The sequence below is a fragment of the Phyllostomus discolor genome, chromosome 3 (assembly GCF_004126475.2).
Source record: "Phyllostomus discolor isolate MPI-MPIP mPhyDis1 chromosome 3, mPhyDis1.pri.v3, whole genome shotgun sequence".
Classification (NCBI taxonomy): domain Eukaryota; kingdom Metazoa; phylum Chordata; class Mammalia; order Chiroptera; family Phyllostomidae; genus Phyllostomus; species Phyllostomus discolor.
The window spans coordinates 4,170,945-4,183,892 of NC_040905.2; the positions used below are offsets into that span (position 1 = coordinate 4,170,945).

The following is a 12,948-nucleotide window of genomic DNA, read 5'->3' on the forward strand; positions in this document are numbered from 1 at the left end:
CTTGGGTTAAGCAAGCAGCCCTCTTGCCCCGCCAGAAGTCTTCGGATGTCCGCTCCCAGGACACTAGGCGGTGCTATCGCTTGGCCCTTGAATGCCAACATCAGTCCTCGGTCTCATGTGGGTTCAAGGGTACAGGTCGACACAGATCAACATGTTCAGTGGACTGTACCACCACAGTTAATACCCCAACCATTTCCAGTCTCTTTCTGCAGAAATCGATTATTTACAATCTCAGAAAACAAACTGATTAGTAAAGGCTTCCTAAATAGCAACCTTTCATACCGTGTATGACCTTTTCTGTCATCGTTTATATGCCAAAGGACATAAATGCAGAAGTTACAGCATTTTACTTGCAGATGACGCCACGTTTTTATTTTTTTTCTTTCTACGGAAATGAAAATCAGACAGGAGCCTTGATTCAGGGTTCGACTCGGGTGGCAGCCGGGATCATTGAACTGCTCTCGCGAATGACCCTGCTCCAGAGAGGTCTCGTGGAAAAAGTAAACTGTCCATTAAAACTTGTAACGAGCGAGACAAAGCAACAGAAACGAGACGTTGGGGAGCACACGGCCCTTGAAAGGAGGAGGATGGCGCTGGTGTCGTTGTTCTCTGGAAACTTATTTTGCGTCCTTTTAATATAAAAGAAATGTCAAAGTTTGTCTTCTTTCTCAATATGAAAAAAATAAGCAGAGGTATTGGATGAAAAAATATAAAAATGCTGGTGTGCTCTAAATAAATTAAAAAAAAAAAATGTTCCGCTGTAGGAAATAAAAATGCACACTAATTAAGTTCTGAAGCCTTCTTATGAAGCACGGGCTCATTTGAATATGGATTGAGTCCACCAGGGGCATCTATTTTCCCAAATTATGACTTTTAGATAACATTATTAAAGAGCTGAGTTTTCCTGAAGAAAACATTCTTTAAACAAATAGAAAAATTGCCTGCAAATATTTTCAGGGCATGAACAGTAATGGTAAATTTGGCTTATATCTTGGTTTAGGGCTAGACTTCTGCTCACTGAATATGATTTCTCTTCACCGAATGAGGATAGGACAGCAGAGCTGCGCCATCTGTTGTCAAACACACATGTGCATATACACACGTGCATGTAGACACACACGTGCATGTAGACACACACGTGCATGTAGACACACATGTGCACAAGCACACGTTTTGATGCATGAACCTACAGTTATGAAGAATACAAACTTTTGGGCAAAGCACTGCATCTAAGCCTAATTGTTTTTGTATAAGAAAAAGTAACAGGAGAATAGGAAACATCCCTCCTCAAAATATCTGAATGCTCATACACCACTCAGTGTACAGCACATCAGGATGTGCAAACATTTTCCTTATTGCAAAGTATCGTATAGATTTAGACATCATTATAAAACGCTCTCAATTCTATTTTGGCGACCTAAAGTGTCGACATTGTAACTCCAGATTTCCAATTTAAGAGTTTAATATAAAAATATCAGCACGAAACTGTTTTTTCAATCTGTTTATTGTGGGAGCAACCCAAACTTCAGTTTAAGTGCTGCTGTAACTTTTACGACGAGATCCCATCACCCTACAATTGATAAAGTGTGTATACCTTTTTAGGTATTTAAGGAGATACTTAGAAATACTAAGAAAAGAATCAGTATTCAAAGGGTTAATTTTGTTCGTAATAACAATAAATTATTTCGTCATCTTCTTCAGTTCAAAACCCAGCTTTGAACCCGAGAAGGCCTTCAGACCATGCGCGGGGCGGCCCTCTAGCCGGTGGCGGTCTGGTTGCCGATCACCCGGAGGATCTCCCTGTGTATGCCCCCTTCTTGCGTGTTAATGTTCGCATCCCCCACCTGGCCGTCCTCGTAGCTGCAGCAAGAAAGAGAAACATGCAACATTAGAAGCACTGAAACACTCAAAAGACAAATCACAAAGCATTTCCAGCAGCTTCAAAATGTTACTCAGTACCTGGAGCACACAACCTGAAAGAACGAACAGCGGAAGACAGGCCAGTCTCGGTTGAGTGTGATAACGCGCGTGCATCGCGGAACCCAGAGCCGCCTGCATCGCTGAACCCCTGGTTATTCTCTGCCGGGCCTGACCTGCCCCCCCTCCTCTCTCTTTACCCGTGTCTCCCCGCAGAGCAGCACCTGAGCGGCAGGCTGCGCCCCAGCGGACGGCTCCCGAGGCAGTGACGGGAAGTGGCCGTGAAAAACACGCCTGCTCAACGCCCTCCTTTCGCCTGCCCTCGCCCCTGCCTGCTGCGACCTTTACTCATTTCTCAGATCCGTTACACTCCACGCAACCACCACAGCCTCTGCCACGCCAGCCTTCTAATCGTCATTCCGTGGTCATCAGCGATGCTTTGTGTCCCTTTTCACTGCCTGTCCCATGGGGTCTGATGAGAACGCATTCTTTGTTTGTGCTGGTCCTTCACATAACAGTGCAAGTGTGCTAAGTTTAGCTCAGGAAGAGAAGGGAGGATGAAACTCGGAAGGACAGCAATGACCAAGTCCTTCAGAGAAAAACAATTGTATTTTAGATAGTCATTCATTTCCTGAAGAAGCAAGCCTACTGGGACAGAAAACGTTTCCCAAGAATGAATGGTTGAACTTCCGTGATAATGTTCAGAGTAGAGTCGGCGACGCATCCGTGTCACTTCATAAAGGTGACGTCCAGAGAGGAGCTTCGGAGAAGTGGTGGGCACGTCACCCCAGACCCCCGGGGTGTAAGCGCAGCCTCTGAGATGCATCTGCGTCTCGGCTTTTCCTCATTGCGTGTAAATGCTCCCGAGATAGCACAGCACAGGGACCCGAGACAGACGGCACGAGCTGTGAGGACCTACCCCTGACGTAAGCAGCTGCTGGGACCCCAAGGGACGACCGTTTGCACCAAGTTTAAACTCCTAACAACCGACTCAGATTGGCCTGTGGACACGGCTAATTCTCGCCCCACAAGCGTGCACTGCCCCCCCCCCGGCCCCCATATAGAAGACCCTGGGAGGGGGAACACGGCTGGGAGGAGGAGCATGGTGTATGTGGTGCACGGCCCCATTATAAACACTTTCTCAGAAGATCAGGCAGGAAACTCCCCGCTACGAACTAGAGAGAATCTGCAAAGTGAAATGCGTGAGAAGTGTCCAGATCAAAGCGGGTGCTTTGTGGCGAAATGTGTAAAGATGCATTTTATTGGGCAAGAAAGTTCTTCATCCTGGCGTTTGCAGAAACCCTGGCTACCCGTTGGACTGAGGGTAAGGTAAGCCACCCCTAACGCCACGCCCAGGCTGGGGCGGGGGGTGGGCAGCCTGCCCGAGGCAGACAGTGCTGTTTGACCCAGCCTGGTGCCTCTGGGACTTAGATTATGGGAAACGGAAGCGAATGACAGAAAGAGGACAAAACAGACACAAAGGCCACCGTCCTTAGAGAGAAGTGGGCAGGATGGAAGGTCTCAGAACTGTCTTGGTTTTTGACGGTTTCCCAGTTTCCCAGTACGCATGCATGTTGGCTCTGGCCCTACGGCACTTTTGGTAGCCAACACACCTGCTGTGTGCTCCATGCTTTGGACACAAAGTTGACAAAGATATGCTTGGCCTTACTGATACGCAGCCTACATACCACCATTCCCACTCCTTTCAGTTTAGAGTTGGCCTTTGGTTCAGTGCCCCTTTGTCCACGGCAGCGGTATTTACAATGGCCCAGACACGGACGCAGCCCACGTGTCCATCAGCAGATGAGTGGACAAGACATCTATGGGACATTTACACACTGGAACCCTACTAAGCTGTAAAAAAGAAGAAAATTTTACCCTTTGTGACAGTGTGGATGAACCTGGAGAACATTATGCTAAGTGAAATAAGCCAGTCAGAGAAAGACAAATACCATATGATTTCACTCATATGTGGAATCTAATGAACTGAACTAACAAGCAGAACAGAGACGGACTCATGGATGGAGAGCAGGCTGACAGCTCTGGGGGAGGGGAGGGGTGGGGGGGGAGGGGAGGGGTGGGGGGGGGGAGGGGTGGGGAGGGGAGGGGGAGGCGGGGAGACTGAACAAGAGGAAAAGGACTCATGGACACGGACAACAGTGTGGCGGTTGTGGGGGTGGGCACAAGGGGGATAAATAGCAATGGAGAAAAACACAACAGAAAAAGGGATTTTTCTGTATCACCGAACTTCTCATTTCTTCTGCAACCCACTGCGACCGTCCGCCTCACCCCACTGCTCTCCGGACAAGTACTGCCCACGGCTGCCCACGGCTGCCCACGGGCTCCTCGCTGAGGAGCTCCGGAGCTTTGCCCGCCGCAAAGTCTCTAGTCCGCAGCGTGTGGCACGGCTGACTGCTCTCCTTCCTCGTACTTTCACTTTTCAATTCTCGGCGACTGTCAGTAACGCTGCAATGAACACAGGGGTGCATATACTCTTCCCAGTTAATGCTTTGGGTTTCTCCAGAGAAATTCCCGGCAGTGGCATCGCTGGGTCATCGCTGGCAGCTCCATGTTTAATCTTTTGAGGAATCTCCACACTGCTTTCCACAGTGGCTGCACCAGTCTGCAGTCCCACCAACCGTGCACGAGGGGTCCCCTTTGACAGTTGACACTCAGACTTATTTTCTATTAAAGGTGGACAGCAGAGCGGTTAGACACCATACACTTTACAAAGTGATCCCCCCGGCAGGCCCAGTCCCCACCCAGCAGCATCCACAGGGACCACAGCATTAATGACGGTGATCCTTCACATCCCCACACACACACACACGGGGGGAGGCGGGGGCTGAGCGTGAGAGCGAGATGGAGACGGAAAGTACCGAGACAGAGGCATCTTCTTCTGTTGTTTCCGAGGCCTGCCAGGAAGCACTGCAGCTGCAGGCTGAGGGTAAGACCGGCTGAAAGCATTCGGGTCCCCTCCCCCACAAAGCAGATACGATCGCGGAGGAACACAAAGTAGCCTGTGACTTGGTCAACTGGCTGAGCTCGAGAGGCAGTGGGCGGCGGTGGCCCGAGGGCGTTGGCGACAACCCGGCAGACGCAGCCCTCAGGAGCCACTTTATTGGCACCGCGGGCAGACCCTGCGCTGTCAATGAGAAGTCCCTCCCAGTTGGGGAAGCAACACGGTTTAAAAAAAAAAAAAAAGAAAGAAGCAGAACAAATTGTCAATAAAGAAACGACACGCCTGACTGGGGTTTTATGAAGAAAGAAAAATAACTTACGTCCCCAGGAGTATGAAGAGATTGCTAAAACTTTCATTAAAAACACACTGTTTTGCTTACCAAGCGGCAAGAGAGAAATTAAGACGATCGACAGAATTTGGCTGCCGGGGCCTCTCTCGGGGATGGGAAAACTCGGAGAAAACTTGGGGATGCTTTGACAACCTCTACTCTCCAACTGTGACTGCAGCCTGGAGACAGCTCCCTTCCGAGGCTGGCACAGGTAAGTCTGCTGTCTGTCCCCCAAATCCAGGACCCAGAAACGACGGCACTGCTTTCCACGAGCGACAGAAAGAGGTCGCCGTGACTGAATGACACCCAGCTCCTGCCCAGAGGGTCCCACAGGGAACCTGATGCGCCCCCACAGCCCGTGTCCCATCCCATCACCGGGTTAGAACACTGGGTCCCTTGCCATTGCTTCCGTCCGATGTGTGTCCAGTGTTTCTGCACAGGAGGCGCGACTCTGAAACACGGACACCATTTGACTTTAACCGGGCAGATACCAGTTACGAAAACAATTGTAGGACGAGGCAGCCCGGGCGGTACAAAGCAAGGCGAGGAACATTTGGTTAGTAAAAACAGATGTCACGTCTGATGGGGGTGTTGGGAAAGGGCCCCAGAGGTGACCCTGGGGTCCAGACGTGGAAGGCGGGCTGCAGGTGAGTTGGGGGGAAGGCCGGTCACTTGGACCAGCTGACAGTGAAGACGCGGGCGGGGAAAACCACCCCCAGGCTGTGGGCCGCCACTCAGCAGTTTGTGCGGGTAACTGGAGGAAGGAAAATGGGCCCCACATATCAGGGGGGCATGTTTGTTTGTGTTGGTTAAAAATGAGCAGGCTGGGGGAGCCAGGACTCAACAGAAGTCTGCTTGTGGAAAATTAATGTGGTATAAACAGCGTGATCTTAAAATTCTATGTGCATAGCAAGGTAAGCTACACCCCAAAGGATGAACCAGAGTCAACTCTAAACGGAGATATTACGGGCGATTTTCTTCTTTTCTGGCTTCCCCTGATTTCGGTTTCCGGCGATCGACCAGGCGGCAGGCACTAGGGCGCTGACCGTCACGTTTGACAAACCGGGCATCGCGCCAACTAATCAGGGGCGATGAGGAGGTCGAAGCCCCAGAGAGTAACTCGCGCTCTCTGGTGCGCTCCGGGGAGAGGATGGCCGAACCACGGACACGCAGGTGCTGACGGGAGGACGCTGAAGGGACAAGCTGGGGCGCCAATGATGCCTCCGTGAGCAAGGAAAAGGAAAAGGAAAAGGGCAACAGCAGCGTGTGGCAAGTCTCCGACCTGAAAACTAAACGCAGGGGCTGGGGAAGTAGAGATGCTGGCGGGGGGGCACTCAGCAGCATTGGGCTGCCCTTTGCACCCACTGGATTCGAGGTGTCGGCAGACTTCCCGGGGGGCGTACTCAGCAGGCAGTTATGGGGCGGGCAGTTCATCACTCCTCCTCTCCGCCAGGCACCATGCGAGGTGCCCACACCCCAGCCCGACCTGAAGGAGGTCGCCGAGTCGTGCGGAAGACCCTCCACGTGCAGAAGAACGACCCCCTGATGAAACCCGCCCGGGAGCACCCAGGAGCCCAAAGCAGCGGCACCAGGAGGGCAAGGACCGCTTCTGGGAGGAGCCACGGCGAAGAGGGGTGGGGGCCCGAGAGAAGAGGGGTGGGGGTCCAATAGCAGAGGGGTGGGGGTCTGATGGAAGAGGGGTGGGGGTCTGATAGCAAAGGGGTGGGGGTCCAACAGACAGTAAGAGGGGAGCGAGTGGGTGAGAGCACCCGACCCAAGCTCAGAAGGCCAAGAGCCCGAGTGCCCACCGCAGGCTACAAAGCCCGACACCCTGGGGTGAGAAACAGCGGCCGCGAGGCCGGGGGCTGCACCCCCCGGACCTTCCAAGGCAGAGAGGTTCTGGGGGAGGAAGAAGGGCAGAAGGGCGGCTGGGTCCCCTTCCCCAAGGAGACTGGGCTTCCTTCATCTTACAAGCCGCGAGCAGCTGTTCAGGGCTCTGAGGCAGGGAGTGATGTGGCAGTTCAAATCTGGGAGGGAGGTCTGGGCTGGAGACAGGGAAACTGGATTTATTACGGACCGGGGACCAAGCGAGTTCCCCGACCCCGTCGGCGGCGTGCGGCCACGCGGCTCCCCTGAGCCGTGACGGATGCTCTGCCATCCGGCTCCGAGAGTAAGCCGTCTCCTCCCCGGGTTCCCCACCGGGCACCGGTCATCTTTCGTAAAGACAGCGCTCGTTTCACTGAACGGCCGTCCTACGGGTCTTATTTTGTAAAATGTTCTTGTATCTGCCTCTTTAGGTGCAGTTCAAACTTTGACCTGAAATGAAAACCACATGTAATCCGAGATATTTTCCTTTTTTGCCTTTGCCTCTGCTTATTCATTGACACGGGCTGAGGAGCAAGTGCCTGCCGGGCTCCTCGGGGCTTGGTGTGCGGGGCGGCGGGGTGCACGGGGCGGCGGGGTGCACGGGATAGTGGGGGCAGCAGGGGGAGGAGCTGGCCTCCAGGGGCAGTGAGTAAGACGAGGTTTAAAAGGAAGCTCTGCAGTGAGCTGCAGAACCCCAGGGGGATGCATTTTGATTAGGAGCACTTGGGGGGGGGGGGGGTTTGTGCTGGCCCTTCTAGGTAAAATAGGAAGTCCTGAGACTCCAGCTCTTTCCTGCAGATGGTCTGTTTTATTTGAACTTCCCTGTCCTTAAGTTTCTGAGCTTCTTGCCATCTTTCGAGTACTAGGAGGGGGTATAAATCTTAAATTTCGTTAATAGACAAAATGTGGAAACGATTCATGGGCAGACCCGTCTGCTCTAAATCAAAGAAAAACGGGAGCATGAAACACGTGGGCTGTATCCTGGCTGGTGTGGCTCAGTGGACTGAGCGTGGGCTGTGAACCAAAGTGTCGCAGGTTCGATTCCCAATCAGGGTACATGCCTGGGTTGCAGGCCATAACCCCCAGCAACTGCACGTTGACGTTTCTCTCTCTCTCTCTATCTTCCTCCCTTCCCTCTCTAAAAATAAATAAAATCTTAAAAAAAAAGATTCTCTCTTAAAAAAAACAAAACAAAACACATGGGCTGCAACACCAAATAAGCAAGACCCCCAGATCCGGTGTCTCTGAGCCTCTCCTCGGACCCGCGGGGACGAGGGGCTGTGCTGTGGTGGGGGACTCGTGGCACCAGACACACGTTCTGTTTACCTGCCAAAGCATCAGTTACCTTCCCTTGAATTTTATTATTGGGGTTCACTCACAAAAAAAAAAACAATAGTAGGTTTTCTTCTCTAGCCCTCCAAGTTCCACTCACTGTGAAATGCGTATTTTTGTCGTATGCGTGCAGAGCACGGCACGCCGATTCGGTTTCCATAGCCTCTGTGTAAGTTCCGCTCGTGGCCCCTTGTAAAAAGCTGCCTTGGTTTTGTATGTTGACCTTCCTGTCTTTGCACACATAGGCCCCAGGTCAGTCCTGAGACCAAGCTTTAGCAGCATCTCCTAGAATTGCTGAAAATTCTCGAAATTGGCCGGAATCTGTTCATAACATCTGAATTATTACATTTTTTTTGCCTGGAGCATTTGCATTTGATTAAGTTTATTCATTTTGGAATCTTCCAACAAGATGTTTTAAAACCTTCTCATTTTCCATTTTTCCCCCTAAGGGAAATCTTCCTTTAAATTTTACTTTCATTTTTTTCTGATATAGTAGTCTGTTCCCTAAAATTCCCCCCCTCAATTTTTCTCTCCTTCTGTGTTGTTATTTACTTGCTAGAAAAAATAAGATTAGCCTATCTAATGATCATTTTATTATCTCCTTTATGCTAAAAATCTGATTAGCATGGAAGTTACTTTAATTTTTAATATTTTTACTTACTAACAGAGAAAAAGGCAGATTAATTTATATACTAGTCATCAGGCCAAGCATCTAACATAAGAGATCATATTATTAAAAAAATTAAAAAGGAGTGAAGTAAGAACAGAAATAGACTTTCTCTCTGAAATGGGAAGTTTGTGGTAAGTTGCTTCTTTCTCATCAAGTTATTTTTCACAAAGATGTTTCCACTCACTGGGGGGCACTTCACTGGAATTCTGCGAAATCATTTTATAAAGAAAAAAATGGATGGCTGTAATTAGAATGTACATTAATTAGTGGATAGATTCCCCTTTCGACGTGTTTTGAATCTTATCAATTTTAGTTAATTAGGCCCTTCTCTCCAAAGGGTGCAGGAAAAAAGGATGAGATCTCCTTTGTATTTATGAAAAAGTGAAAATCATTATCTTAAGAGAATTCTTTCCTTTGTATTATTTGAAAAGTATTGGAATATACTGGAAGTATCTTCTTCTCTTTTCTTCAGATGATTTTTCCTTAATTTTTTTCTCCTCATGAAATAATCTTTCTCTCCACTAAACACACACACACACACACACACACACACACACACATGCATCCCACACATGGGTCCCTACGGATTTATTTTATACATAATTTATGTGAAATTTCAACAAATTACCACTTGAATGCTTATTGCCTACTTAAATACCTGGAGAGGTTTTTTTTTTTTAGCTCAACAAATTTGAGTGTTAGGGAGATGCTAAAAGGATCAGATTCAGAGATCAGTGGCAAGCTAAGCAGGGGACTTTGGACTCCGTCCGTACGCCCCCTTGGCCCCTGGTCTCCAGGGTCTGACCAATGCAGAGACACTGGCAAAAGGTCGAGGTCGAGGTTCCCTGGTTCCATCCCCACAAGGGCAGCACGGCTGGCTGCCGCCATCCCCCAGTCAAAGGCATGACCCCCTGTCAAAGCTGCTGGCCTAGAGAGGTCCCTCCAGGCGGGTTCTGATGGCTGCTTCCTGTCCTTGTCCTTTTGGACCTGGGGGTGCATGACAGCCTTGGTGCTCCCAGATCCAGGCAGCTCCCCCAGACCCACGGTTCCCTAGCTCCACACCTTGGTGAGTGATCTACCCGTGGACGGTAGGCATGACCCCACTTTCACGGGCCACTGGTTTCTGGCTGGGAGCCTGGCTGATAATGGCCTGTTCTACTGTGTCTGCAGCTGGTGCCTCACTGTGTCTACTGACGGAGCTGGAAAAGTTACGAGAGTTGGCTCGTGCTTCCTTACAAAAAACTGGTGAGTCTCTGCCGCCTCGCCACTAATGAAGGAATCTATCTACAGACATGCATATGCCTCGTAATAGGCAACTCATGTATCAGTATGTATTCTATGCACACTGGATGCACAGATACATAATATATGAAACTGCATCGTAAGAAATTCACAGTTTTCATACCACCCAGAAGAGAGCCAGGCGGCTGATAGCATTCCCGAGGGGAACAGACCGTCAGCAAGCTAACACAGGAAACGCTACAGACAGCTGGGGCTCTGGCTACACGAGCCATCGGAGCCATCTCGACGCCATTGTTTGGGCGTGGTGGATGAAAAACAAGCCGGTGCCACTTTTCCAGCTTCTTTTTAGAAACCCACAGTGACGTGCAAAAGAGATGCTCAACGCCCTCCTGCGGCCCCTTCTGGGAAAGGACGGTGGATGAGGAAGATATAGGGGAGAGAAAAGGGTTGGGGCTCAAGTGGGGGCGGGTGAAAATCAGACCAGTCTACCACCCTCGTTACCTACTTAGGGATAAGAAATAGTGCTTTCATATTTGAATACACTTATGATACAGCTGTGACAAAAAAAAAATCTACAGCACGTCCTGTGTTGCCAACCTATTAACATCTGGAATGTAAATCGGCTTTTTATAGGGACAAAACCTTCTCGTGATTGTTTTCATTCCGTGTTCTAATATCTGTAAATATAACAGCTGAGTATAGATGTGTATCTACATGTATACATATATACACACATATATACATGTCTACATACACACACACACGTATGGACAGATGGTTAAAGAGACTATTTGTCTTCAGTGCTACATTCGCATTGAAACGTCGCCGGGTTTTACAGCTTATTAAAATGAAATGAAAACATGAAGTTGACGAGAAATGACGTCTGTTAGACACCGGCGGCCAAAGTGGCGGAGTGAACGTGCAGTCCCCACGGCCCCACTCCTGGGGAAGCCGGGGGCACGCAGGCGGGCGCCTGGCACTTACACGAAGAAGAACCGGGTGCAGACGTGGTCGGTGTTGGGCACGACCCAGATCTCTCCGTGTCTGTGCAGGTCCGGCGAGGTGATCACTGCAAGCCCAGGACAGAGCGAAAGGCCTTTACTCTCAGAAACCGAGAAGCGAAAGTACGTGCGAAATTAACATACGAAAAGGTGTTTACCCTCATTAGCTATCACGAAACGTAAGGAGCCCTGGCTGGCGTAGCTCAGTGGATTGAGCGCAGGCTGCGAACCAAAATGTCCCAGGTTCGATTCCCAGTCAGGGCACATGCCTGGGTTGCAGGCCACGGCCCCCAGCAACCGCACATTGATGTTTCTCTCTCTCTCTCTTTCTCCCTCCCTTCCCTCTCTAAAAATAAATAAATAAAATCTTTAAAAAAAACTACAACAACAACAACAAAAAAGAAACCTAAGTAAAAACGATGAGATGCCACTCAACACTATGGTGAAAATGTTCAAGACGGTTAACAGTGGCTACCAAAACTCCCAACACAAGAATGAAAAGTTCAGCCAGGGCCAATTTTTTTTTTTTTTTTGGCCAAAAAACAGATTTTAAAGCAAGAACACAGAAAAATATATGATCTTGCAAATTACCTCTATTAATTTTTCTGCCCCAATTCAGAACAGAAAAACCATTTCAGTGCAGGAACAGAAAGGCTGAGGGGTTACTTTGTCAGGGACTGGTTCATCTTTAAACATTTTCATCATGTTACCCATTCAGAAACCAACTGGAAGGGGAAGGTGGCATGTCAGCAGGGGAGGTAACTGGTGCTCGATCAGAGAGACCCCCTCGCCACGCTGAAACATCTGCCAAAAACACAGTGTAGCTCTGTCCGCGCACTGGCCACCTCTGCTCTTCAGTTTTACCCTTTACGACCTCTCTTTACGTCCCCGGTGGCCATTTGCACCCTTAGAGATGGTCGTAAGGAATGACGCTTTCACTAGGCTACTGTGAGCATTCTGCAAATATACGCAAGCTCTCAAACACAGATCAGACTGAGAGTTAACGACACAAGGTTTGCAAAAATGACATCTTACCTTCACATAAGGCTATGCATTTCAAGTTACGGCTTTGCAGGAATTGGGATTGCTGTCCTTTTTTCTGTGACTAAATTCCCAAAGGAAAAAAAATTAGAGTGAAAATGGGCAGTTACTACATGGATCATCAATAAAGAACAACTGTCACTAAGATAGCTCCAATTTTTTTTTTTGGTAACTAAAAGGCCTACAGATACTAGCAGCAATGTCCTTGAACTATCTCCTAGGGGCAAACTGTATTTGCTGTATCATTTAATTCTGTACATAATCATTATTAAGTCACTCTCGAAGTAAGTGAACTAAAAACGCTAAATCACAGTGCTATGGCCTCACAACACATAATGAGAACTCAAATTTATTTCTACTGGAAGCCTGGAATCTTGACTACACAGGAAACGAAATTAAAGTAGCATAATCTTTTCAAACATTAAACTCAATTATTCCAGATCACCTAACCGTGCAAAACCAACACATTTTTTTAGCATCATCAAGCCACAGAGGTTCAGATAAGCCTCATGTGGAAACTCTGAGGTTTTGTTTAGATATTACCGTATTTTTCAGACTATAAGATGCACTTCTCCCCCCCCAAATTTGG

General features: G+C 49.0%; 1 protein-coding gene across 2 annotated transcripts in view; it reads right to left on the reverse strand.

Annotated features, from left to right (window-relative positions):
• Positions 1-209: 209 nt before the first annotated feature.
• The window catches only part of PARP8 (poly(ADP-ribose) polymerase family member 8), a 150,420-nt gene continuing 137,681 nt past the window's right edge, over positions 210-12,948 (reverse strand). For both annotated transcript variants that reach the window (XM_036020161.1, XM_028513755.2), the window contains exons 25-27: positions 12,354-12,423; positions 11,302-11,386; positions 210-1,860 (exon numbers count right to left, since the gene is read on the reverse strand). In XM_036020161.1, the coding sequence (XP_035876054.1) occupies positions 1,758-1,860; positions 11,302-11,386; positions 12,354-12,423 (258 nt within the window). In that variant the 3' untranslated portion in view covers positions 210-1,757. The remainder of the gene's footprint in view (positions 1,861-11,301; positions 11,387-12,353; positions 12,424-12,948) is intronic.